At 44.8% G+C, this 25,555-nt stretch overlaps 2 protein-coding genes across 3 annotated transcripts; one reads left to right on the top strand and one right to left on the bottom strand.

Annotated features, from left to right (window-relative positions):
• Nucleotides 1-4,323: 4,323 nt before the first annotated feature.
• On the bottom strand, nucleotides 4,324-19,878 carry tnrc6ba (trinucleotide repeat containing adaptor 6Ba). Of its 2 annotated transcripts, XM_079372807.1 has the most exons (22): nucleotides 19,562-19,878; nucleotides 16,963-17,049; nucleotides 16,769-16,790; nucleotides 16,026-16,460; nucleotides 12,953-15,919; nucleotides 11,834-12,004; nucleotides 11,384-11,580; nucleotides 10,418-10,489; nucleotides 10,078-10,287; nucleotides 9,743-9,862; nucleotides 9,406-9,531; nucleotides 8,637-8,807; nucleotides 8,054-8,167; nucleotides 7,760-7,967; nucleotides 7,459-7,626; nucleotides 7,188-7,334; nucleotides 6,532-6,675; nucleotides 6,186-6,278; nucleotides 5,785-5,988; nucleotides 5,406-5,473; nucleotides 5,106-5,245; nucleotides 4,324-4,961 (listed from the first exon to the last, which is right to left on the bottom strand). In XM_079372807.1, the coding sequence occupies exons 2-22, from the start codon at nucleotides 17,017-17,019 to the stop codon at nucleotides 4,394-4,396; spliced, it is 6,402 nt and encodes a 2,133-aa protein (XP_079228933.1). In that variant the 5' UTR covers nucleotides 17,020-17,049; nucleotides 19,562-19,878; the 3' UTR covers nucleotides 4,324-4,393. The 2 variants fall into 2 exon arrangements, with proteins under 2 accessions (XP_079228933.1, XP_079228934.1); XM_079372808.1 differs by lacking the exon at nucleotides 9,743-9,862 and having other exon boundaries at nucleotides 19,562-19,873.
• A 57-nt stretch (nucleotides 19,879-19,935) lies between these two features.
• Nucleotides 19,936-25,298, top strand: LOC306816993 (putative endonuclease 4). The gene is made up of 8 exons (XM_079333517.1): nucleotides 19,936-20,070; nucleotides 20,579-20,745; nucleotides 21,615-21,824; nucleotides 21,989-22,171; nucleotides 23,734-23,865; nucleotides 24,484-24,588; nucleotides 24,696-24,825; nucleotides 25,016-25,298. Exons 2-8 carry the CDS (start codon nucleotides 20,580-20,582, stop codon nucleotides 25,074-25,076), a joined length of 987 nt encoding a protein of 328 aa, XP_079189643.1. The 5' UTR covers nucleotides 19,936-20,070; nucleotide 20,579; the 3' UTR covers nucleotides 25,077-25,298.
• Nucleotides 25,299-25,555: the final 257 nt, after the last annotated feature.

Below are 25,555 nucleotides of genomic sequence, written 5' to 3'. Positions count from 1 at the left end.
TGGTGTTAAGGCTCTAAGACAGAAGCTTACTATGTTTTGGTGTGTAGACAAAGGTCATTCAAGCGCCAGTAAAGCAGATGTGGTGAGCTAAAGAAGTTCCTGTTTCAGAAGTTGTCCGTCTCATCGTAGAAGGTTTTTTATACTGCTGCTTCTCATATTTGAACAGATATCAAAAACACAAGGTAAAGGGGGTTGTTAAAGGCAGGAGCAGACCTGACACCCAGACAGCTGCAAAAAAAAAAAACAGAGAGGAAATTCTTTCAGACATAACAAAAAGAAAAGAGCCCTTCTAAACATTACGTACAAAGACCCCACCGACAGCAGATGAAGTGAAGCCATTAATAACCTCCACCTCCAACACAAAAATCCATTTGTGTTCTGCAAAAAATATATATAAAAAACACCAAATATCAACGAGAAAGTGAAAAAAAATCCTACAGACTGAGGAAGACGCAAAAGAAATAAGGAAGTGGGCAAAAAAGGAAATTTCATGTCTAAAGAAGACACTGGAGGTAAATAGTTCTGCAGTGCTGCTGAGAGAGAGAGAGAGAGAGAGAGAGAGAGAGAGAGAGAGAGAGAGAGAGAGAGAGAGAGAGGAGAGAGAGAGAGAGAGAGAGAGAGAGAGAGAGAGAGAGAGAGAGAGAGAGAGAGAGAGAGAGAGAGAGAGAGAGAGAGAGAGAGAGAGCTGTGTGAGAGAAACAAAAAGAGGATGATGCATGATCATGTCACAGTCTTCCTGCACAGAGAGAACGTCTCAATAGAAATGTGGAGCGGTGAGAAGGGTGAAGATGTTCCTCACTGGTACGATGGATCATTTCTACAAGATCTTCCTCGGAGAACCCTATCATGAAGATCTCCCTCTCCCAGCTTCTTTAAGCACAGGATTCTGGATTGTGATACCAAGAACCATGTGCCTGAAAAAAACATGAACATTTCAGAATCAAAGCAGAAAAAAACCCCTGCAAGCACCAAGTCCACAACTGATCTGGTGGCTTCATCTTGTTTGTGAAACAGAAAATATTCAGTGCTTGTTCGGCAGATTTGATGCTTGCAAGGACCCTCCCTTCCCTGTTATGTGGTCATGGATCCCAGCACAAATAAAAAAATAACACTGTCACGGAGTGAATGGTTCAGTAGGTCTAAAGAAAGACCGGCCTGCACTGTTTCTGTACTCACTGAAACAACTTTGGACACCAGTTCACACGCATAAACACCTGAAAGAGTCATCTCTTGACTGAGATGTTGTCCTTGACTACAAAACGACTCCTCCAAATGCATCTCTCCTTTTTGAGGTTAATGTATATTGTACACTGCCCCTGTTCAAATAAAAAAAAAAAAAAAAAAAAATGGAATAAAGAAATCAAGGACGCTCACTTTGCTTTTTGCCACCAGCGAGTCTCACACAAACACACAAACACACCTCAGTGGCAGACAAGCTGAATCATCTACACCTGTATCTTGTAGCTTATGACATGATACTGTTTCCACATGGGCACATATGGAGCCAGTCCTGGATCACTTCCTGCTGGTGCACGAATAAAGTCTCATTCAACCTGTAGCTTCGACAGTGGCTTTATTGACAGGCTTCATACTGAGGCCTCCTATGGGAAAAGGAGCCCATGATGGAGGGGGAAAGCTGGCTGCTTGCTTCGTAGCAAATAGCAGAAGCGTCCCAAATGTTGGTGCTTAGTTGGAAAATAAGTCAAAGCAGTGATCTGTAAGGCATTCTTGTGGCTTTTGACCTGCAGAGAAGAAGAAATCCTCAGAGTCAAAGCTGTGATCTGATCTAAACTCATCTTGGACTCGTCGCCTTGAAAAGCTGGACCCAAGTTATTTTTCCCTCACCGATGTGCAGCGAGCACAGACGGCGCTGGGACCTTTACAATGAAAGGGTCCGAGAGCTGCGTGCAGCATCCAAAGCATCTCACCTGTTTGGCCCTTAAGACGATAAATGTGCACGTCTTTTTTCAGGGGCCTTGCAGTAATATGTTGAGTTTAAGGACTTAAATCATTTTAACAGAAGAATCCTTTTAATAAAACCTTGAACTGAGAGGTTTATTTTATTTTAATTTCATACTCACTGAGTTAAGAATACAAAGAAAATGACGAGATGGGAAAAAAAAAAAAAAATCAGCATTTTCTCTTCCTGTGCTGCTCATTAATATAGAGTAGATTTAAAATTACCTCTGGGAGCAAAAACTTTTCTAAACAAGTCACTGCTCTGCTGACTGGAAGGAACATTTTCTGCATCGTCGGCAGGAAAGCGCTACGAAAGTGTTCGACGGACGTCCGGGTCACCTGTTCACAACTCAGGTCTCACAAATCAAACAACAAAACACTAGACTTCAATTCAACCTTTATTATCTTGTTCTTTTCTGCTTTAAATTAATTTCCTCTTCTTTTTGTAACATCTGAAACACAATGAAAAACATCCTGAAAAGGAGTGATAATAAAGACTGACTTAATTTAAATTGATACACAATAACAAAACAAAAAAACAGAACTGTAAAATATAACAGGTAATGTCTTTAACGTGTCTGTAAAACACTGTTCCAGCTCAGCTTGGTATGGTAGGATTGGGCATCCTGAGACGCCTTCAGTTGGTTGCTTCGTCTTAAAAACAAAATATTCTCTTATTGCATTTGGCAGAAAAAAAGACACAAAAAAAAACCCAAAACATGAACAAAAATGCTGTTAAAAAACACAACTTAGAGACATATGCAATAGTGCCAATGTTTTTGAACTTTTTAGCTATCACACACAGAAGCACGCAAACGTAACAACCAGACACACACACACACACACACACACACACACACACTAACTCGTCACTCAAAATGCAAGCTGTCAGATTAACATCTATTCACTTCCCTGACGAGAGCAGATAAGTGATCAAAAGCAACCACACGCGCAATCACACAGACGATTCTGATGAATCTCTCATGGACAAGAAAAGAAAGAAACATTCAACATTGTAGCAATAACACAGACACTCCCGATATCTTCGTCATTATCTTCATCACGTCTCCATTCGGTCATACTGTCATCGCTCCTTTCATGCACACACAGGCAGGCAGGAGGGCACCTTGTACAGCGAGTAAATAAGTGACCATAGTCATCATTAACATCATGACAATATATAATAACCAACTTAATTTCTCGAGTAAGAAAAAAATACAATAGCGAGGTCAGTGTTTGAAGGGCAAAAAAAGGACATCTCTGGATTTTCACAAAGTTTCACACATTTCTCTTTTTCTTTTTAAAACAGAAAAAAATGATAAACAACCGACATACATCAACGAGGAGTTACAATTTTGCTTGTCAAATATAAGAGCAGAGTGTAACTGATGAGAAGGTGTGATGCTGCTGACATGGCAGGCGGGCGGCCGCTGGGTGTTAGCCAAGGCCACTGCTGTTGTAACATTAAGTCGTCCTGTAAGGTCTGTGTAGTTGTTGTGTTGTAGCTCTGTTTTAAAACATGGAGGGATTTGTGGAGGATGTGTCAACAACAACCCCAGAGGCCTATAGTGCAAGTTTGGCTAATGTTGTATTTGTTCAATTGTCGTTGTTTGTTTGTTTTTTTTTTTTACCCTGGGTCCCATGTTGATGGCATACGTCCACCAAGGTAGAGGTGTGTTAGTACCTACTAAAAACCCTCTCCTTCTCCAAACCTCAAGGTTGCTGATCGTTCCGTTTGACTCAGTAGTGTGGCGCTGTCCCAAAAATTTCAACAAACTTCAGCTCCTTCCCAACTCTCACGCTTCCAAAGACGAGAACTCAGAAGAAAGCCGGCCAGGTCGTCGAGGGCTCAGTCTGCAAGTCGGAATTTTGAGATTCAACCATTAAATAGTAAAAAAAAAAAAAAAGAAAAAAGAAAAAAAGAAGGGAAACAAAAAAGATAACTGTGGCACACTGAAAACAGCAATAGCTAAACTTGTTGATGTGTTCAACTCTGGCTGAGGCTGCCGACAGTGCATGCCTGAGTGATCGGGTCTCTGGATGCAGATGGTGGGATTTGGAGTAGAGAGAAAGAGCTATCCAGTTGAGTCCTAAGAGTTTAATGGATTTCACCTTTTTCCCCGGTTCAAGTTTTACTGTTGTCTTCATTTAAAGTTAAGCGGCTTAATATATGTGTGTGTGTGTGTGTGTGTGTGTGTGTGTGTGTGTGTGTGTGTGTGCGCATGTGCACGTAGCCTGCGTGGGGCATGATTGTTGAGCGTCTGCTTTTTGGCTAACCAGTGTAGCTTTAATTCATGTATTCACTATGTGTAAATAAATACAGTGTGAAATATGTATTACAACTTAGGAGTAAAATGTGTTGTTGTTTTTGTTGTCGTATGTGTGTGTGTGTGTGTGTGTGTGTGTGTGTGTGTGTGTGTGTGTGTCGGCCCTTTCAAATAGAGTCGGCCCCCCCTCCCAGCAGGTCCCCTGGTAGCAATGAGGCGGGGCTTCCCATCTGGTGGCAATCTTCAAGTGCCGGGGAACCCCAAAGGCTACTGCCGGGGTACCCCGTCCCGCTCATCCCCCCCATGCCCCCCCACAGACCCTGCCTTCCTGCCTCCACGCCTCCCATCCCAGCACCATTGCTGCTCCACTGGGCGAAGATGCCCAACCCAGACCCCTGGGTGGCAGGCTGGTCCGATGAGCTGCCTGTGCTGTCCAGACCCTGCCACCCGGAGCTGGAATGCCCGGCTCCTCCACTTCCTGCTCCTCCAGCAGTGGATCCTCCTTCTACTCCGCCTCCTCCTCCTCCTACGCTGCTGCCTCCTGCTCCGACTCTCTCGCAGTTCCCTCCGTTACCGCTGGATGCTACTGTGGAGGCGGATGTAGGCCCAGAGCCTGCAGAGCCAGCTGTACTTCCAGCGCTCCCTGCTCCTCCCGCCTGGGAATGTTGAATGTAGCGAGCTACATCCTCTTCACTCACAAACTCGGCCAAAATGGTCGTGTTACCCAGAACACACCTGGTGTGACAAAAAAGTTTGTCAGTTAATATTATGCTTTATTTTTACATGGTATAAAAGTTAGAGCTTCATAAAAAGCCTCATGCAGTTCAATTATTAATTACACGGCAGAAACATGGAGTTATGGCTCCATGTGACACTTACATGTGGAGTGCACTCTGAGCCTTGGCTGCTTCCTGTTTGGAGCTGTAGCGAATCAGAGCAGTGCCTTGGGTCAGGCCGAGGTGAAAGGTCAGCAGAGGACCATGCTGCATGCAGATGGTCCTCAGAGTGGAGCCATCAATCTGGAGGATGATGGTAAGACCAACAGAGGACTGGAGGGTTAGGGTAAGTTTGTGTGTGCTCCTGATTGGTGCGTGGCAGTATCAAAATGGTGACAGCTTTAAAAGTGTTTTCCCCTCAGGTAGTGTCAGCAGATTTTGCATAATGCATCCGTTTGTTTACCTGTGGTGTGAGGTTGCTGAGCACCAACCAGCAGCTTTCCCGGGAGCTGCCGTCACTCCAGGTGGAGCCTTCAGAGAGTAAACACACAAAACAAAAGAGATCCATGATGACAGTTTTCCACTTTCACTTTAAAAACAATCCCACTCTGTTTTTTCCCCGGCTAAATGATGAATGATTTTCCCAGCTGTTTACACTCATGCTTGGCTGCCTTTCAAACTCTAATATAAATGGATAATTAAGTAAAAAAAAAAAAAAAAAAGACAATCTGTTTAGCTCAGCAATCACAACCACTTGTTTCATCAGTAATAACATTTAAAATAACTCATCCTGTTTGAGGAAAAGGAACCAAAGCCCTATGAAAAATGTGTTGGGGTATTACCAGTGGAGCTTGAGCCCCCACCCCAGCTCCTGCCAGCCAATCGAGGGGCTCCTCCAGACCAGGGGGAAGGAGACGGCTGCTTTTGACTGGCTAGTCCTGGAGGTGGGCGGGACAGCTGGTTCTGGCTGCTGCCACGGCTGGCTTTCCAGGACTTGTGTCCAATGGGCTCTGGGGGCCAGCTGGTCTTGTAGTCTGTGTACTTTGCTGCAGAGGGACAAAGAGGCAAAACAAATGAACAACCATGTATGCAAATCTCAAGCTTTTGGCACAGATGGCGCATAAAATACAGGTACATGATCTATTTTATTTAAACTTCAAAGATGGACTGTGTGGTCTTTAAAATATCAAATAAATAAATAAGCCCCGCCCTCCCGTGGTGGTTTGTGTTGGCGTGCTGTTACCTGAGTTGTGTGCGTTGTTTAGGGGACTGTCTGAGGCACTGTAGGGCCAGGCACCAGGTGAAGGCAGCAAGGTGTTGAGGGGAGGGGTAGGATCTGCAAACAAACGGCCACAGAAAGTGTGTTAGATTGTTTTTCATTACGAACGGCAACAACTATCCCAACAGAGAGAATCTTCATTTATGGAGACATTTTGATGAGCAGCTTTCATTGAATATTCAAGAGCTCATTTTAAATCCACTTCAATAAGCTCTGATTTGTTTTTCTGACACAACACGAGGAGAAAGAAAACATTGATAAAAGTTGTCAATAAATCAAGTCGTGTTCTCACAGCTGTTACAATTCTTACCAGTATTATCTTGTAACAACTGGTGCTCAGTATCATTGAGGTTGGGGGACACTGCATTTCCCATCATGCTCCCCGGGGTCATGTAGGGGTCAGATTCAGGGTCGACACGGTCGATTCCCTTCCAGGGCACGCCGGGCTGGAACTCTAAAGAGAAAACACGCACGTGGTCGGATGAGGAAGATGAAACCCTCTTCAACAGTAGACAATATTTAAACATGACAACTCAAACTAGTTAGAGCTCCCCTCTTTCTGTGTGACGGTTTCAATTGTGTTCAGCAAACTCCACAACAGGCAGTTTCTGTGCAGCTGTGAACCTCTTTTTGTTAACGTCTGTTTTCAACATGTGGAGTTTACTGTCGTTTAGCTCTCAGCCTACGGAAATGTTGCTGCTTGTCATATCCATATATAAAAGTAACACCGTCAGTCTGCTCTTGTCATTATGTCACTTCGTGCAGTCACACAGCTGCTGAAATGAAAAGATTTTTTTGTTGCGTCAGATCTGTGCGGCGGGTGGCTGATGGTGGATGTCTCCGCATTACAAACTGGTAGATTAGATGCATCAGTGTAGATACAATAAGCGATTTTAAAAGGGGGGGGGGGGGGGGTCTTGCACAGTTATTTTATTGGTAATCACTTTGATTTGATTTGTCTATTACCGGGGGGCCAGCTGGGCGTAGGGGTGGGCTTGTTTCCCATCTTGTTGCCAGGGGTGCGATGCCAGTTGTCACTAAGCCCGTCTCCAACCATCATGTCATACTGCGAGTAGGGCGAGCCCCCGGGCATCTTCATCGGGGTGACAGGACCTGGAAGGTTAATGATGGATGTTACATCAATGAACAAGAGATTGATTCAATAAGTAATCTATGACTTTATAATCTCCCATGAGCACTCTCTGCGTGGACACAGAAAGCCCACAGATCATCTCACCGTTTTTGTGGAATGCGTTCTCGGGTGAGGAGGAGTCTGGAGAAGAGTGTCCCTCCATCATCCATTTAAATCGAGACTTCTGACCCCCTAGGTCCTTCATGCCCCCAGGCCCCCCGACCACAGAGCCACCCAGGTCCAGACCTGGAAGGTTGACCCCAGAACCAAAACCTGCAGACAAGAAGAGATCCAGAGAATCAGGAGAAACACAGGTTGGTTACTGTGAATGACTGAAAGAAAAATCATGTCGTTCATACAAACCACACAACAGGAAATGGGGTAAAAAGCAGCACCAATCCCTCACCAGAATAGTGTCCGAGAGTTTTTTGGTGCAGGTCAGCCATAGATGCTGCCAGGCCTGGATGAGGCAGGGGATCAGCCCCAGGCAGTTTGGGACCCCCTCCGACACCTCCACTATGGTGGGAGGGGGAAAGTTTGGAGCTGCCACCTAACCCTCCAACCTGCTGCTGCTGCTGCTGCTGCTGTCGAAGCACCGCCATGATCCTCGCCAGCTGACGACAAACAACCCAGAACAAGTGTCAGCAGCTGAGAGGACGAAGTCTCGCAGAATAAAGAGAGCGAGAGAGTGGGCGTGTACCTGCTGAGGGTCCGCCTGCTGCCGCACATTAGGTGTGAACTTTCTCTGGTTTTGCAGAAGCTGCTGTGGCTGCTGTTGGGGCTGCTGCTGCTGCTGCAGGAGGAGCTGACAAGCCTGAGCAAACACAGGCAGGATGAAACAGAAACAACAAAAGAGTGAGAAGGCAACAGAGACAAGAAGGTTCAAAAACACACGTGTTTCAGCTCTTCAGTGAAGTTATCATGATCACTGGGTTTTGTCAGCTTGTCAGAGAATTTACTAAATTTTGTTTCCTGAAAATATTTGTGACAAAGAGCTTTATTACCCTGATGTTTGAAAACAAATGTGTTTTAATTCTTACTTGAAATAAAATGTTGAAAGATTATCTGAGTTTTCAAGTATGATTTTGATGAGTCATTCTTTATCTCAGCATACTATGTCACTCTAAAGATAAGCCAATAAGAAAGCATTTTACTGTACGTTTATTTCCATACAAAATATTCAATAAAAAATGTTTGAAACTTTGATCATTCCATGTTTCCAGACTCAGCAGGATGTGATTAAACCCTGCGTCGACGTGTAGCGGTGTGCGTTTGCTTCTCACCAGCTGAAACTGGATGTGAGGTGGGTAGATGCTGCTTAGCATGGCAATATGTTGAGGGGACAGCTGTGGAGGGAACACACCTCCCCCCAGTCCTGCCACCCCTCCCACGCTGCCGACACCCCCCACGCTCCCGCTGGGAGGGGGCATCTGCTTCAGCACGGAGCCTGGCACCTGCACACAGACACAACGGCAGCCAAGCACACCTGTTACCACAGAAACGCTTTGGTGCAGTAACCACTAGCAACCACATTAGCTACCTGCTCCTCCCTGTCGCTTTCATTAGCTAGTGTTAAAAAGACAAACATTTCACTTTGTATTCTTCAGATGGAAACATGATCCGTGTTGTGCTCTATGGGGACCAATCTGAAACCTGATAGGACAGAAACAAGCACATCCTTTTAGAAAGTTTACATTAAGGTCTGCAAAGTACTCGATTGACCCCATGCATGAGCCAAATATAGAGTGTGGATTCCATTGGTGTTAATGCTAATAATAGTTTAACTCCAACGCCCATTAACTCCCATCTATCAAATATGTAAAGTGCACAAAGCTCATCTAAGCAGATGTCTAATGAACCTTCAAACACTGGAGCAGTTATAAGCTTTCATAACAACTGCACATCATAACAAGAAAAGCAGCAGAATTGCCCGTAAGAGCTAAAAATGTAGAAGGACAGATCGTGAAACCACACACTTCCTGTGTCTAAATAAGTGTGAAACATGGAGACAGCTGCTTTGAATACTGATCAGAGATAGAAAAACATTTGTACCTGAGGTGACAGGAACTGATGAGGCACTTGCGCTCGCATCCCTGGGGACTGGTTTAAGGGTGGGACACTTGGCTGGTGTCTTGACGGAGCCATTCCTCCTCCACTGCCAAAAATACTGTGACCACCCTGTAATCGAGTATGGAAAATTCAACCTCACGGGATCCATGACAGAGGAGAATTTTTTCAAAACATGCAGATCAATCAGAACATGACAGACTTGACGTGGAAGAAAGAAGAATTAGTGGTATAATTGTGTGGTTATCTTTTTGGAGACAGAAAACTACAAGCACACAGTGCTAACATGGTGGGACAGAGACAGGAGGATAGGTCGTCTTACTTGTCTAAAAGGGACAGTGTGGTTGAAGAGGGAATGGGGCTTGAAGACAGTGGGTGGTGAGTACAGAGAGTAAGGACCCTCCTCCCCAAGGCACCAATCCTGATTGGTCAAAGGCAAGGTCTGTCACAGGGACAACCAATAGAGGACCAATTTGAGTGTTGGTGAAGGGGGGGGGGGGGATAGAAGACGGTAGAGACAGGGAAGAACGGCAAAGGCCGGGAAGGAAAAGTAGGATTACAAGGGGAAATAAAGAATAGTGAGAAAGGACAAAGTGTTAGCAAGACATGAGAAAGTCACAAGAGACGGAGAGTGCTCAGACAGCAGCGAGGCATCACCTTGTCATAGTAGGACCCGGGATCTCCAGGTACGGCCTCTTTGGAACCAGGTGGACGATAAGACATCCCTCCTCCTCCTCCTCCTCTTCCTCCTTTTCTAGGATCTCCATTGTAATCGTTCATCAACATGCTTCTTTTATCCACATCAATCTTCTTCTCCTGGAGAGAACCCGGAGCCAGGTCCATGTTCGGGCCGCTGGGATCATCATTCTGGAAAAAACAAACAAATAGACAACCATCTTCATTAACATCATTATCATGCTGTAAGTGAAATATTAAATGTGTGAATATCCAGACTGATGAGTGTGTTTTATATGAACACTCTGCAGGTCTATCTTACCAGAAGTCCCATGTTGGAGAACTGTCTGTTGATGGGGCTCATCCATGAGTCTCCCCCAGGCTTCAGGGGACCCTGAAAGACCAATAACAAGTTAGCACAGAAAAGAATTTATAAGCTCTTGAAGGGTTAAATTGTAATGTCTAAAAAACTGATAAAGAAATCGGTTTGTTTCTCTGTTTTCCAAGATCAGGAGAAACTGAAGGAAACAAATGAGTATTTGAGACTTCACTATAATCTTTCCAAAGATTAAGATTAACTGTCCATAGATTCATTGAAGCAAAGGACTGGAACACTTTTCTAAAGCTGCACTCTTCATAACTTGAGCTCATTTTCGCCATCTCAAGTCAGCTGAAAATTGTGAACAGCAGCATTTTTTTTTTTTAGCTATCCGTTGATCTTTTTCTGGATTTGGATTAAGGGGACAGTTGCTGATGCAACAGGATCGTGAAGCAGACTCTCTGAAGGTTTTGTTTGTCTGTGGTCTGACAGATGTGTAGATTGTGGCTGCTGCGTTGGTTTCATCTTGAAAATGGTTTGAATTACTAATTAATTATTATTATTATTATTAATTATCACAAGAATCGTAGCTTTATAGGGACGCACAGCATGAGTAACAAGGTCAGGGGAGATGATGCATCAGAAAGGTTTCTATTATTTGTCCATGTTTATAACAATGCAATCATTTTGAGTTCTAAAACATCACGGCCTCCTGAGAACAGGGATATACTGACATTGCAATAAGATGATATTTCGTTTTTTTTTTTTTTTTTAAATAATACCAGTTAATGTTAAGGCTCACTTTAATTTCCGCTTTTTATTAGACTTAACGGATATCAAAGTTAACAGTTACATTTTTTGATTATTTTTACCTTACTTTAAATTAAAACCAACGACCCAAGAAATTGTTTTTGTAAATTCTGCCAAATGTTCTTAAATCAATATTCCTTTTTGGCACCAGTAACCCACCTTGTTGCCGGGCTTCTTCCCGGCCTGGCTCTGCCCCCAGCCCCCGTTGCTTCCCTGTCCCCAAGAAGAGCTGCTTCCCTGGGAGCCGGCGCTGTTCCACATGCCTCCTCCCTCCTCCTCATCCTCCCAACTTGAGTGACGCGAGGCAGCAACAGAGCTCTCTTTGTCACCCCAACCATCTTGCATAGACTTTGAACCTGGAAGTGAAAAAGGGCAATACTTAACGGCACATTCACTTCTTCAAAGGGTCATTTATCGATGTGGTACAGAGCTTAGAGCTGCAAAGGTCACAGATCTTTAAAGATAAAATGTCAATTGGTCGATCGAACACATCCAACACAAACATCAAAATTAGCCTGCACGGACATCTAATGAAAACAGTAATGTTAAACTAATCTTAAGCTGTATTCCCCACACACAGATCTGTATTAGTCTTTGTTTGATCCTAACCAGGTTTGATGGGGTTTGGAGGAGGGTTTCCCCAGCTTGTAGTCTTTCCTCCACCATCTTCAGGATCTCCCCAGCCCGTGTCAGTAGGCGTAGGTGTAGGCTTCCCCCAAGCTGCTGTGCCGTTGTCCACTGTAGGACTGGTTGGAGAAGCACCACCCCAACCTGAAGGACCTTCAGACACACAGACACCAAAGGTCAAGATAGAGAAGTCTGACGGAGACCCGCTGACTAAGGTAGAGAAATAGTTTAGCTCTTTCTTCGAGTCTCGACTCGCCTGCAGGTGGGTTACAGAAGTTGCTGCCTGGTTATAGCTGAGAACTGAAGTTAAAGGAAACAAAGCACTATATTCCTACTCCCTTCTACATGCATACTTTTAAGTGATTGGATTGATGTTTTACCTTAATCCAAAATCTCATTTGCAGTCACATTATCCAGAAGTGATGCGTTTTACATCGTTCAGTTTGGGCAGCCACTGAAGCTCAAGTAGCACTGCCGACTAATGTAAGTGTAATGTTGTGTTAAAAGTGCTGAGACAAAAATAAGCAGGCTGCTGACTTAAACAGCAACGCCAATAATACGAAAAACACATTAAACCTCCAAGCTAACCTTGAACAGTCGAGAGATCAAGCTGCAAACGCAGAAACTGTAAGATTAAAGTTTTTTAGTCTCTAACTTTATTTTGAGATTTTTGCAAAAGTTGGCGATGAGACGTGACGTAGCAACTGAATCCGAGACAAATCAAATCCAGAGCAACCTTCAAAAGCAAAACATCTACTCCAAAAATAAACCTTAATCCTCACCACTGAACTAACAACTCCTTTGTGAGCATTTTCTAGTTGCGTTGGAATGACAGGGTTAAAACAAGGAATGATTTTCATGAATACGTCTCTGAAGAATCGTTTTGTTCATATCCAAAAATCTGGTGTAAATTTAAATAAAACTTGATATTACTGAAACTGATTGTGTAATATGAACCTTCATTGTATCATTTGCTAACCCCGTTATTGAAATCCATTTCTGAGCAGATTTTTGCAAAGCTGTCCAAAACTTAATATGGTTCCTCATTGAGTCTTTTGATTTACAACCTTACTTTCAATTTGACTATTTGTAGCTTCTTACCAACAGTTGAAGTTTTTGCAGGTGCATGGCCAGTATTGAAGTCTCTGCTTCCTCCAAGCCCTGCAGCCTGCCTGCTCGGCTGCTGCTGTATTGGAGGTCCCTGCTGTTGCTGCTGTTGCTGTTGCTGCTGTTGTTGCTTCTGTTGAGCCAGACCCTGGCCATGAGACTGCTGGCCAGCAGGAGCACTGTTCTTGTCCCACAGGTTGACAGGTTTGTAGTTGTAGTGGGTTGGGTCTCCCCATGCTGATGTTCCATCATCTATCTCGTTCTTTCTGCTTATAGACTGCGGCGAGGGTTCCTCCCACCCACTTGGTTCAGATCCACTTCCTCCAGAACCACCAGGAATAGGCCCTGAGGTCCAGCCTGAGCTTTGGTTCTGATTCTGAGCTTGAGAGACTGGTTTCCTCCCAGCGCCCCCTTGCATAGCCCCTTGGTCCATCGTTTGCTGTCGCTGTGGATGCTGATTGCGGGGCTGTGATTGTTGCTGTTGCAGTTGTGCCTGCGGGCCTGTCATGGAGCCCGGCTGGCTGTTTGGCATCTGGTGCATTTTGTTTCCTCCGCTCCAACTTTGATTGGGTTTGGACCCCATGCCCCCAACAACACCCACCCCCCCTCCACCACTACCACCTCCCCCTGTGCCCCCTGCTCCCCAGGTCCTCCGGGGCGCACCATCATCCCAACTCCCCCAACCACCCCCACCTGAATCCCCACCTGAGTTTCCTCCATTATTCCTCTCGTCCTCCCATCCACCACCTCCACTATTTGATTTGGACTGTTGCTCTCCCCAGTCCCTACCTGCCCCAACCTTCTGTCCTGATCCCCATCCACTTCCTCCTCCATTCCCTCCCATTTCTTTCCAGCCCCCTGCCCCTTTCTCTTCTTGACCCCCTCCCCAGCCTCCGCTGACTGGTTCACCTTGTTGACCAGGATCCCCCCATCCATCTCCATTTCCTCCTCTACTACTGTCTTTCCATTCTTCATCCCCCCAACCCTTGGACTCCTGGCCATCTCCTGCCCCCATCCCTCCACCACCCCAGCCTGTAGCTTTCCCCTGCTGGCTGTGTCCTGGAGTGACTCCAGACCCCATACAAGGACCTGTTGTGGTCGCTGGCCCAGATTGTGAAACGCCAAGATTCCTCATGTTTGGGCCTGAAGGTGGCGGGGCTCTCCCGGACAAAGAGGCCCCACTACTGCTACTGTTGCTGCTGCTCTCCCAGCCTTCACCAGCGGACCCAGCAGAGGGAACAAGGGAAGGCCCGGCCCCCGGACCCATGGAATCAGTGATTTGGGTCCTGGGTCCACCAGAATACTGAGAAGAACCACCCAGGGAAGATGGTTGTTTTGATGTAGCTGATGACATTCCACCTTTAATCTTTCCTCCGTGTTCTTCAAATTCCCAGGCTGTGTTTTGCCGGATCTGTGTTTGGCCCCAGCCAGTGTTGGACAGAACCCGAGGGTCCAGATCAGACCGACTCAGCAGGTTCTGTAAGGCAGCTTCAGCGTTAGGTGCTGAGCGACGCGGACGACTGTGACTGCTGCCGCTCTCGCTCCTGGAATTTCCGCCACTGGATGAAGATCCTCCCTGTGTTCCCTCTCCTTCTACTCCCCCACCCCACTCCCCTGTTTCGCCCTCTCCTTTCTGATTGTCCCAGGCTCTGGTCGTAGTAGTGGCAGTTGAGGAAGAAGTGGAGGCTGCAGGGGGGATACCTGCTGTGCTGCCCCCACTACTGCTGCTGTTACTACTGCATACTCCACCCATTCCCTCACCTCCAGGATTAGCTCCACCACCAACGGTGGACTTACTGCCCCAATCACCACCGGAAACCCCTCTGTCCACTCCTAGTCCTGATGACCCCCATCCTCCCTGAGATACCCCGGAGGTTTGACTATTGTTTCCCCCAGTTCCAGCACTGCCCCACGCACTAACCCCACTAGTGGAATTCGGATATCCCCAACTCGAGGTTCCATTATCTCCTTCAGCAGCTCCGAAACCCCCTGCCCCAGCTCCTCCATCACCCCAACCATCAGTCCTTGAGGCACCCGTTTTGGAGTTAGCTGCAGGGAAAGAAGGCTGGCCTCTCCACGTGGAGACAAGGTTGTGGTCCCCCACACTCATTTCACCTCCTCCTACACTTCGGTCCATTCCTCCCCCAATACCTTCTCCCCCTACTATTTTTGGTCCCACTGATTCGCTGTCCCACTTCCCCCCTCCAATTTCTCTGTCTCTGGATTGCATTTGGTGAAGTTGGCGCTGATGGGGGCTTGATTGATTCACAGATAAAGGTGGGTGACCCCCCGGCACCACGACTGCCCCGCCTCCCAGGCCCAGGGAAGCAGAGCTGTTGGCAGACAAAGACCCTCCAGGGCCCTGGTGGTGGAAAGAAGAAGAACCTCCTTCCCCTACAGCAGCGGGCCCATCCTGCTGCACCAGGGCAGGCCAGGCCGAAGGGTTGGCATTTGGATTGAAATTGGCACCTGTAAGACCACTGCTGCCATCGATGGGGCCACTGGCATCATGGCTTCCTGGCACAGTGGAGGCTTTGGAAAGTGAGGAGGGCTGTTGTAGCAGAGGGCCAGCTACTGCATTCCCTCCTCCAAGATGACCCTGGGAGGCAGCCATTCCCCAAGCCACGCCATTGGACGACTGCATACATTCATTGGGCAAAGAGAACGAGGAAGTAGATGAGGATTGGTTGCCAGAGGCACTGATGCTGTTCACAGGCATTCCGTTGTTGTTGCTGCTGCCCCCCCCAGTCCCAGTGAAAGAAGCTCCTCCCCCATCATTGCCAGCGATGCTAGGCCACTCCTCCAGATCGTTGCCATCGACAATAACCTTCTCCCTGCCCTGAGAAGAGGCCTGGCTGCCTGAGCTCGTCCCCCACATGGAATTTGCATAATTAGAAGTAGTAGTAGAAGCAGCAACTGATGATGAGGTTAGGGCCAATGAGGAGGCAGCTGCACCAGAATCTGAAAAGCAGATCCAACAAGAAACTTTAGAAGTTTTTGAGACTTTTTCGGTATAAGCTTTACATAAAGCGAATTTCTTTTCAATCTTAGCATTGCTAACATCTACCTGAGACAGCAGCCATGTTTGCATTGGGGCCATCCCCTCCTCCTCCTCCCAGCAGCATGGAGGACAGTGGCGGCTGACCCCTCTTCAGTAGCACTTTATGGTCCTGCTGGCAGCGGAATCGTGGCGGCACTTCTCTCGGCATGTAGCGCGGTTGCTGCTGAGGTGCCTGGGCACCACCTCCGCTACTGGTACTGCTGTTTCCAGCAGCACTGGCGCCGCCAGCGGTGGAAGAAGAAATGGTGTTGGAGGTTGGTTGTCCGTTGGCCACCGCCAGGCGCTTGGCATTGTTGCCGCCCTGAGACGGGTTGGCAGCACTGCCAGGGCCCAAGGTGGCGGGGGATGGAGAGGCAGAGGGGGTGGGTCCAGGGCTGGGGGAGGCAGAGCTGCTCTGAGTGGCAGGAGACTGGGCAGACACCAGTTTAGACAAGTCTGGCACTGCAAAAGCAAGGTGAAGAGAAAACAGATGAGAAGAAATTAAGCTTTATTTGAAAACACATGAATCTCAAGAACATAAATTGAATGTCATGTAAAAGAGGTCTAAGCATGTTCTGAATTGAGGATGATCAGCATGTTAGAAAAAGGATGAAACACTTTCCTGATGATGACACATCAGCTTCATTAAGATGGTTTTTAGCTTTTCTTTTAAGCACACTTTAAATATGTATGACAATACAGATGAGCTTGGCTGAAAATGTCCAACCTTTGACAATTTTTATTATTTACAAAATTCACTGTGGTCTTACCTTTGTTTTTTTGTTCTGTCACCTAAAACAAACAAAACAAAATACATTAGTTAGTCATAGGAAGGGACACCATGAAATAAAATTAGTTTTAAACAAATTCAAAAGTCAAACCTCAGAATACAAAACTGCTTATAAAAAAATGCAATAAAATGAAAACGTTATCAAAGGCTGCAAGTCAAAGTGAATATGCTGACCTTCTGAGAGGCTTCCCTTTTCCTTTTGTCGTCTTTCTTCCTTTTCTTGTCTTCCATGAACTACTGCTCCTGTCCTGATACTCCTTTCTGATTAAAAAGAAAAACAATCATTTTTGGTTGCAAATGTAGAATTTAAAACAAGCAAACATGCTACACACATTCCTCAAGCTTAATTGAATTATTGCTCAACAAAAAAGGAGAACAAGTTAGACAGCAGTAAACTACGGAAAAAGACAAAATTGCAATGGTTTCAATGCCATGTAAGTCTCCATCAATGTGTGTGAGCGACGGTGGACCTCAAGTATGAAAGAATGAATCAGCCATCAGGTTAGGATACAGCTCAACCTGTAGGTAAATAACACTGTAATTATTAGGAAGGGCACCATTATTGGTCTGATATTCACTAAAATAGCTTGATCGGGCCGATCCTCGCGGCCAGTTTACACAACTAAATTCTGTGCTATTCTTTCATTAAGGCAAATACGAGCTAACAAAGCACAGACTAGGCTAAACTTAGAAAGGCTAAGCACTTTGGATGTATTCAACTTATATGACTTTAAGGAATATCTGCATGACTCATGTTGGAAAGGGTGTCGATTAAACGACAGGTTTATAAAAAAAAAAAAAAGAAGGCAGACAAAACTAAGCAGTTTTAGTTTGAAGACAGATATTTAGATACTTTATTGATCCCGAGGGAAATTCAAGGCATCATTGCAAAGAAACAAGAAACTTATTCTTTATTGCAAACTATACTGGGGTCTTAGGTGCTTTATTCCTATAATGTAAATGATTTCTCCCAGCATTCTGCCTGGCTTCTTCAGGAACGTACGAGAAGGTTTAGCAGCAAAGTTAATGGATGTAAAAGCTATGAGCTTCACTGCAGGCACCTGGACTGATATTACCTCACAGTGCAGTGCTACAGACTACAAGCTGAAAACTTACACAGACCACACACCAGCGATCGGATTTCAACTGCCATCAAGGAAACGCTTCATCGGTTCACGCAAGTGCATGACATTTCAAGAGACAATGCTCGCAACATGAAAAGGCCACGGACAACAGAGGAGAGTACAGCTTGTGCTGCTTTGCACATATGATGATGCTCAACAAGGGTTCACTGTGACAACACTGGGTGAGAGCTGTAGGTCAGACCGTGGCAGTGATTTATTCAACAGATAGCGTCAGACCACATATCAGATCGGTTATCTGACCTCAAAATGACAAATCTGTCCATCTCAAGGAATTATCTCTCTCTTCCTAAACACGCAGAACATTGTAAGCCAATCACACGGGTTGGTTGAACAAATGTAGATGGTTGGAGAGGTTTGATTTAGTCAGTTAACTCATCATGTTGGGTAGACTTACAGAATCTGCATGTTGCTATAGAAACCAAAGCCAGTGACCAACTGCATGCTTGTGCTTAATGTTTTCTAAGATGGAGTTCGACAACTCTTTTAGATTGGGCTCTCACACAACACAAACATATCAATATGTAGACATACAGAGGAGGGTGGTTAATAAAGCCAACTCTTATGCTACTGATCAGAAACTTAAAGTAAAAAATATTGTGATGTTTGACCCATTCTTTGAAGAAAACAATCAACATTTAAAGCTATTTACTGTTTATATAACAGAAAGCCTTCTCTGTAAAGTACGCTTCAAACAATACAATCCCACAGGATCTATTAGCCCATATTATCGTGTTAAATGTCATAATGGCTTATTTCCTTATTAAAGAACTGATTTCTACTACATGAACGTATTGAAGTGTTAATGCCTGAGGACCTTAGTTTGGTTTCGTTTTTGCTGAACACCGTATTTGTTGATCTCTCGACTCTTCAGACTGACGAGTCTTACATCTCTCTTCAAGCATTTTTCCACCACAGGCCTGACGGATGTGAAGTGCTTATATAACGAGCTGTAACATGTGCATTCAGCTCCTCGCAGATACTCTTTAATAACACACACAGGGAGGTAAACTACAGCAGGTTACTGATGCAGTGTCTCTGATGTCAACATTATCACAGCCTGGTGAGCGTTTAGCTGCGAGCTCAAGGCTCCACTCCTGCATAATACGATTATGCTTTCTTCTGCTAAAACTGATAACAGCGGCCTCGATTATCCAGGGCAGGTGTTTAAACAAACATGTTAGCATTAGAGGTTCAAAGACAACTCATTAAAAGTGTAAAACACAACTTACACAGCAGCTCCTGAGAGGTCGTTTCAACCATTTAGGAGCGGTGTCCACCCATAAAGCCGTGCACAAAACCCCCCCACAGTAGAGCAACGCACAAAAAAACAAGTTAATGTTGAAGATATAAAACATGTAGTGTGGTCTGAGTACACTACGGTCTTTAGCATCAAATACACCGTGCCACACGTCCAGCTCTGCTTGCCGCGGTGCTAATGCTAACGCTAACTAGATAAGTTACCTGATGAGCTACAAGTAGCCTTGTAGGCTAACTGTGTTAGCTCGACCGTTACGCAGTAGCGTTACATTTAATCGACACAGACGAAGCTCCAACGTCTGCATGCAAGCACATTGTGACGATTTAAACATCAAAACACTCTTAAGATATCTTAGGATTGTGTTACTCACCTCAGGAATCACATATGACGAAAAAAGGCTAGCGTGCTAGCTAGCGCTGCTAAAGTGCTTCAGTGCGATTTTTTTTTTTAGCTTTTCGAGGCTCCAGGAACAGCGACGCCTGAGCGGATAGTCAAGTAAGTGGCAGACGATGAGAAATACACTTGGAATAAGCTACTGGTTTTGTAAATAAGTACTGACGTTGTAATAGTGTAAACCCCCCTGATGTGCAGAAGAATTTAAATTTCAAAGCGCTGTGGAGTCAGTCGGTTTGACGGGCGGCCATTTTGGTGCTCAGCATGAAGCGTCTCCAGCGGCCAGCTGCGCGTGAAGCTCTGTGACTGGCTGCTTCATGGCAGGAGGGATGCATCAAACATAAAATACACACTTTGACCTTCAAAAAACTTTTGACAGTCTCCGTGAGCACATCTGTGCACGCTTCACAGCTGCCAAGCCTACCTTAAAAGCATATTTTCACCTGCCAACTTCTGTGTAAAGATTCACTTAGAAGTCACGAGAAGGTACGATTCTCTCACGAGTTATTTTACAAAATGAGACTGTAGACAAGTTATGTCTGGATAATATTCCTATAGGGGCTTCAAGCCTGTTTGTTTTTAATGTGTTATTCTTTCACCAAGGGGAGGTGATTGGAGCTTCTCATTGAGGTGTCGACTAAATGCTGCATCGTGTTGGTTTTGCTATTTGTGTAGTTCCCCGTCTTCTTGTAATATTTGCACACAGTTTTTGTCTCCTCGGTTATCTTCTCACCTCTTTTCATTTTCTGTCTTGAAGCCAAAATGTTTCCACACCTCCCATTTTAAAGGACGGTGGTGCATCCTCAGTTTTTTTTCTCGCTCTGCAGCTGCTGACACTCACCTTATTATTGAGATTCATTTTTCAGAGTACAGATATGAACTTCGACACCCTTGACTCGATTTATTTATCTATCACCCACTGAAATCGATAACAGAAAACTGTCAACCTCTTGGACATGTCTGTAAATTCATGATCATAACTTTGCCTTGATAGCATGGGTCCGAAAAAGAGAGGATCAAGGAAAAGGAAACCTGAAGAGGCTTTGAAGGAAGAAAGAGAGGAAGAGGACACCAAGGAGAAGGAGGCAGAGGAAAGTGGTGACAGGAGGAGGAAGGAGCGTGGAAATAAGAAATACATAGGATGTCATGTTGGCATTCAAGGTAAGGCTCAATGAAATCATTTTAGACTGCATTTAAGATGCATTTCCAACCAAGGAACTTTCCCCCATGGACAACAGTCTTCTGTCCCACACCACTTCACTGGCTGCCAGTGTCCTTTAGGTTCAGGTTTAAAATCCTGGTTCTGGCTTTCAGAGCCCTGCATGGTCAGGCTCCCTCTTATCTTAGTGAGCTGATCCAGCCGTACGCTCCTGTGCGAGCGCTGAGGTCTATGGATCACAATCTGTTGAAGGTCCCTCAAGCTCATTATCGCACTAGAGGTGACCGGTCTTTCCAGGTTGTTGCTCCGAGGCTCTGGAATGAACTTCCGTCATCCTTGCGCTCAATTGATTCAGTTGACACTTTCAAGAGTCAACTGAAGACGTTTTTATTTGTCCAGGCTTTTAATGAGCCTCTTTTAGGGCTGTTATGATCTTTGTACTGTCTGTATATTGCTTGTGATGTTTTAACCTTGTTTGTGAAGCATTTTGTGGCATCTGCCTGCGAAAAGTGCTATATAAATAAAATGTACTTACTTACTTACCACATACTCACAAGAGCCTGCACACCAAAACACAGGTTCCTGTTTCACAAGTGAAACTTACAACAATACAGGCATGCTCAGGTTTGCAGGACTGAACATTTCTGTTTGGTTGAGTACATGTAGCAGTAAGAGGACTTTGTCCCAAATCAGCAGAATAATTAGCTTCATCATCACAGCTCAGGGAAACAAAAGGCTGGAAGAAGCTGTGAATCAATTGAAAAGTAGCTCCTGGAACAAAGCGTCCTTGGTTGGGCCTACTGTTGGTGAAGACGCAGCTGTGATCAACTCACACTCTCAGTTCTTGTGAGGCTGTTTTTCTGTTTCCTAGGTGGGATATGGAAGGCAGTGGATTCATGCACAGAGATGGGTGGCAGCAGCTTTGCCCTTTTTCTGGGCTCCCAGCGCTCATGGAAGAGACCTGCACTGGATCATGCAGCAGCAGCCAAATTCCAGAAGCAATGTTCCCTTCAGGGGTATGATCCAGCACACATCCTGCCCCATGGGTCCTACCTGATGAACTGTGGATCTCCTAAAGAGGGTTTGTGAGACCCTGATTGATGTCTGCTTTACATTCGGCCTCTGACCTCTCTTCTTGCTCTGTCTGACTTGCCCTCGTTTTACATTATTTCACCATTTAAAATGTCCCCCTCCCTTGTTTTCTCTCAATGAGCTACTATGGTTTGTGTACCACTTTGAGTCCAGATGTGTTTGAGAAGAGCCAGGCCCTGCTGTTGGATGAGCTCAGCCGCTGCAGCCTGCTTGGACTCAGCCTCTACAACTTCCACCCTGGCTCCTCCCTGGGCTCCATCACCACTGAGCAGTGTGTTGACAAGATAGCAGGAGCAATCAACAATGCTCACAAGCAAACACCTGCTGTGGTTACAGGTGGGGATGGACAAAAGACCAAGAACAGCCAATACTCTGCAGGACATAGTAGTCAGCAAGGTTATAATATTCAGCAATGCAGAAATGTTATTTTCCTTCTGTGATGTGTAGGGTCACCTTACTCTTCACTTATGTATAATTCTGCTGATATTTTTAAGACTATTCTCCCTAGTTTTGTCGATGAATTTGTGATTGATACTTCGGCAGTTAAAGGCAGGGTTGGTAATTTTATGCAGATATGCTTTTTAAGATTTGGGTTGAAATTATCTTTAGGTCCTGACAGAAAATAATAACTAATGTGATCAGTAAAATGAACAAAGAAAATCCGTGATCTGTATCAGTTGCAAACCTGTAAAAACTTTTGACCAACGTCAGACGTACCAATCTGATGAACCAATCACACGCCTCCCTGTCTCCCTGCTCGTTCTCTACGCCATGCATGCACAAGCCCACACGCAAAGCATGAGCTGAGGTCCACTTCTGGAGCAATGGTGCCTGTGCATGTAAGTGAGGGGCGTGGCTTTAGAGGGGAGGAGGTGGGCGCAAACTGAGCACTGAGCATTCCACTGAGGGAATGCTACTTTTAAAATCAAGCTAGTTTTTGAAATATTAGCCCTACCTTTAATGGAGGGTGACATTACAAAGGCAGGTACTACAATACTACATGTCCAGTTAAAATAAGCTGAGTGCATCAACCTAAACAACTAAATCACTATAAAAGAAAGAAAGGTTCTCTTAATGAAGCCACATAGTCACTGAATATTATGGCACGTAGCAAGGGAATAAAATATGGAAAACCAGTTTCATCGGCTTAAAACAGGAAAACTGCTTTAGGTAATATAAACTGACCAACTGAAGGACACTTGTGTGAGTGTTTTCCCTGTAGCCTTAATGTTACATTTCAATACATCTGGAATCATACAGATTTTACTTTATTAATTTTAAAGGCTTTATCAGTGCGATTGACTCAATGTAGACAAACTGAGAGACAGTGATGTGTGGATGGTTTTAATTCCAGTGTAGTGAGAACATTTAACAGTCACACTAAAACCCATCGCACAGAAAATAAAATCTGATGCGATTAACATCATAATTGATGGGTTAATCACTTTGAATGTAATTAATAACATTCTACTTTAATACGTTTGACCCCATGCGGAAATATTAATATTTAACTACCACAAGAAAAGAAGAAAATGTGAGTTTAATTATCTTATACTTAACACTTGACCTCAGACTGACTTTTGTGTTAATGCTTAACTTTCAATTTTGCCGAAGTGTCTGCAGGCTTTTCACTGTTGTTACATTACTTGTGATTTATGGCACACATCACAGTCCCTTTGACTGCCTTTCCCTTAACGCTGCTGTAGTGAGAAGAATACAGTGCTCACAATAAACACCGAGGCAGAAGTGAAACCTTCCCTCAGGCTATGCTTTAGGATTGTCCAGCAGCTAGAAAAACGTCGGACATGCATTGCATGGTTAGAGGAATCTTGCAGATGAGTTTGGATATCGAACTAATAATGCTTCCTTCTCTTGTTTTTTCCCCTCCGTGGGGTCAGTGTTGGAGAACATGAGTGGGCAGGGCAGCACTGTGGGCGGTAAGTTCTCAGAGCTGAGGAGCATCATAGACAAAGTGAGAGACCAGAGCAGAGTGGGTGTGTGTCTGGATACCTGTCATGCCTTCGCAGCAGGTGAGTCAAACCTGAGTTTTGATCTTTTTATCCAAAAAAACCCCCAACAGAATCTCATGTTGTCATTTAAAAATAAGCTCATTTTCAGTTTTATCCCTCGTCTATAACAATACAAAAACACTTCTGTCCACATTAAATCAGAGGGCCAGACATTCATGTCCTTAAATCACCAAGTTTGCAATAAACCTAGTCCTATTAAAAAACCAAAAGTACGTAATCTGGTGTTGTACAATCCGCATTATGAGCCTCATGATTTAATAACGGCACCGCACTCACTGACCTACTGGGAACGTGCCTCAAAGTCCGTGAGTCCAAGAGTGTGGAGAAAGGGATTGTTCTTGTTCCTACCTGCCCGTGCCAGTGGCGGGCTTTAGCAGTAATTCCCATCGAAACAGCTTTTCAAAATGGATTCAACTTTACGACTGACAATGAGATCCAGCAAATCAACAAAACGAAAACTACAAAAAAGAGAGAGGAAAAAATTTGATAAATGAACAAGCAAGCAACCAACATGATGAGCAGGACTGTTCACACCTCATGGAAACATCCCATCAGTCCTTTACTTCTACACTGTTCTTTCTTTCTATGTTGAATTGTATTTTCTTTTTTTCGTGCCAGGATATGACCTCTCTGCAGAGGGAGGAGTGAAGGCCGTACTCGACGAGTTTGATAAAGAAGTGGGTCTCCACTATCTCAAAGCTGTACATCTTAATGACTCCAAAGGTAAAGCCGGGCCTGTCTGGCAAAAAACATCAGCTATTTGTTTTTAATGTACAATCGTTCGGACTTAAATTTAACTTCATTGTCTAATTTCTCTTCTTGTTTTGCAGGTAAGCTTGGCTGCAACCTCGACCGACATGAAGACATCGGTAAAGGTCATATTGGACTCTCCGCTTTCCGAGGAATAGTCAATGAGCCCAGACTGGACAACATCCCTCTGATACTGGAAACACCCGGCCGGTGAGACGTCTGCAGATTACTGCACTAAAGACAGATATGATCCCAACTTAGAAAACTGAATTTACTTATGTATTTATTAGCTCACAAATAATCAAGAAGAGTGCATATACTGTTGTGTTTCTTTGATGTTTAAGTAAAGAAACACTGCTGAGGTGCATCTTAAACATTCAAGTTTCATCTTTTCCAACAGACCAGGATTCGAGTATGCGGAGCAGATCGACCTCCTCTATTCCCTCTGTGAGAAAAAGTAACATCACACACTGATGAGCTCTGCTTCACTATAACCAGCCACAGATCTGTGGGAGGGTAGAGGTGTTTGTGGAGGACCAAAGTGGACGACTGGCTGAACCCGTTCTTCACTTCTAACACAGGCAGAATTTGACCTGTTGTTACCGTCGGTCACAGCTTGAACAGTTCATGTAGATTTTTGTCTCTGATTGATCAGGAGTTGAATAAATGTGTTTTCTACTTGACTTGTGAGAAGCTGTCTTGTTAACAGTGAGCCTTTAGAGGGCAGCATGGACACACGAGCAGAGCACAAACCTGACATGAGTGTCCTCAGAGCTTCAGAGGGTCAGAAACACAAACGGATCCATGCACATCAACATTCAGCTGCTTGATAGGGAGAGTTTAGTTAATCAGATGTAATTGTTTTATATTTATCTTTTCGCTTTGTTTGACTATTTAAATTCCTTTTATAATAATAATAGTAACTTTATTAATAGAGCAC

Source organism: Symphodus melops (assembly GCF_947650265.1).
Source record: "Symphodus melops genome assembly, chromosome: 21".
NCBI lineage: Eukaryota > Metazoa > Chordata > Actinopteri > Labriformes > Labridae > Symphodus > Symphodus melops.
Note: the sequence above shows the minus strand (reverse complement) of the source record. Positions and strands in the feature narration are given on the sequence as shown.

What these genes read in the sequence shown, in the direction of transcription:
- tnrc6ba (XM_079372807.1), bottom strand. Translation starts at nt 17,019, where the DNA reads ATGGAAGACAAGAAAAGGAAGAAAGACGACAAAAGGAAAAGGGAAGCC. An exon ending in TACGCCCAGCTGGCCCCCCG is followed by an intron (nt 6,676 to 7,187) that starts GTAATAGACAAA and finishes TTTTCTCTTTAG; the next exon opens with AGTTCCAGCCCGGCGTGCCC. An exon ending in TGGGGGCTCAAGCTCCACTG is followed by an intron (nt 5,474 to 5,784) that starts GTAATACCCCAA and finishes TACTCTCTGAAG; the next exon opens with GCTCCACCTGGAGTGACGGC.
- LOC306816993 (XM_079333517.1), top strand. Translation starts at nt 20,580, where the DNA reads ATGGGTCCGAAAAAGAGAGGATCAAGGAAAAGGAAACCTGAAGAGGCT. An exon ending in ATGTCATGTTGGCATTCAAG is followed by an intron (nt 20,746 to 21,614) that starts GTAAGGCTCAAT and finishes TCTGTTTCCTAG; the next exon opens with GTGGGATATGGAAGGCAGTG. An exon ending in AACACCTGCTGTGGTTACAG is followed by an intron (nt 22,172 to 23,733) that starts GTGGGGATGGAC and finishes CCGTGGGGTCAG; the next exon opens with TGTTGGAGAACATGAGTGGG.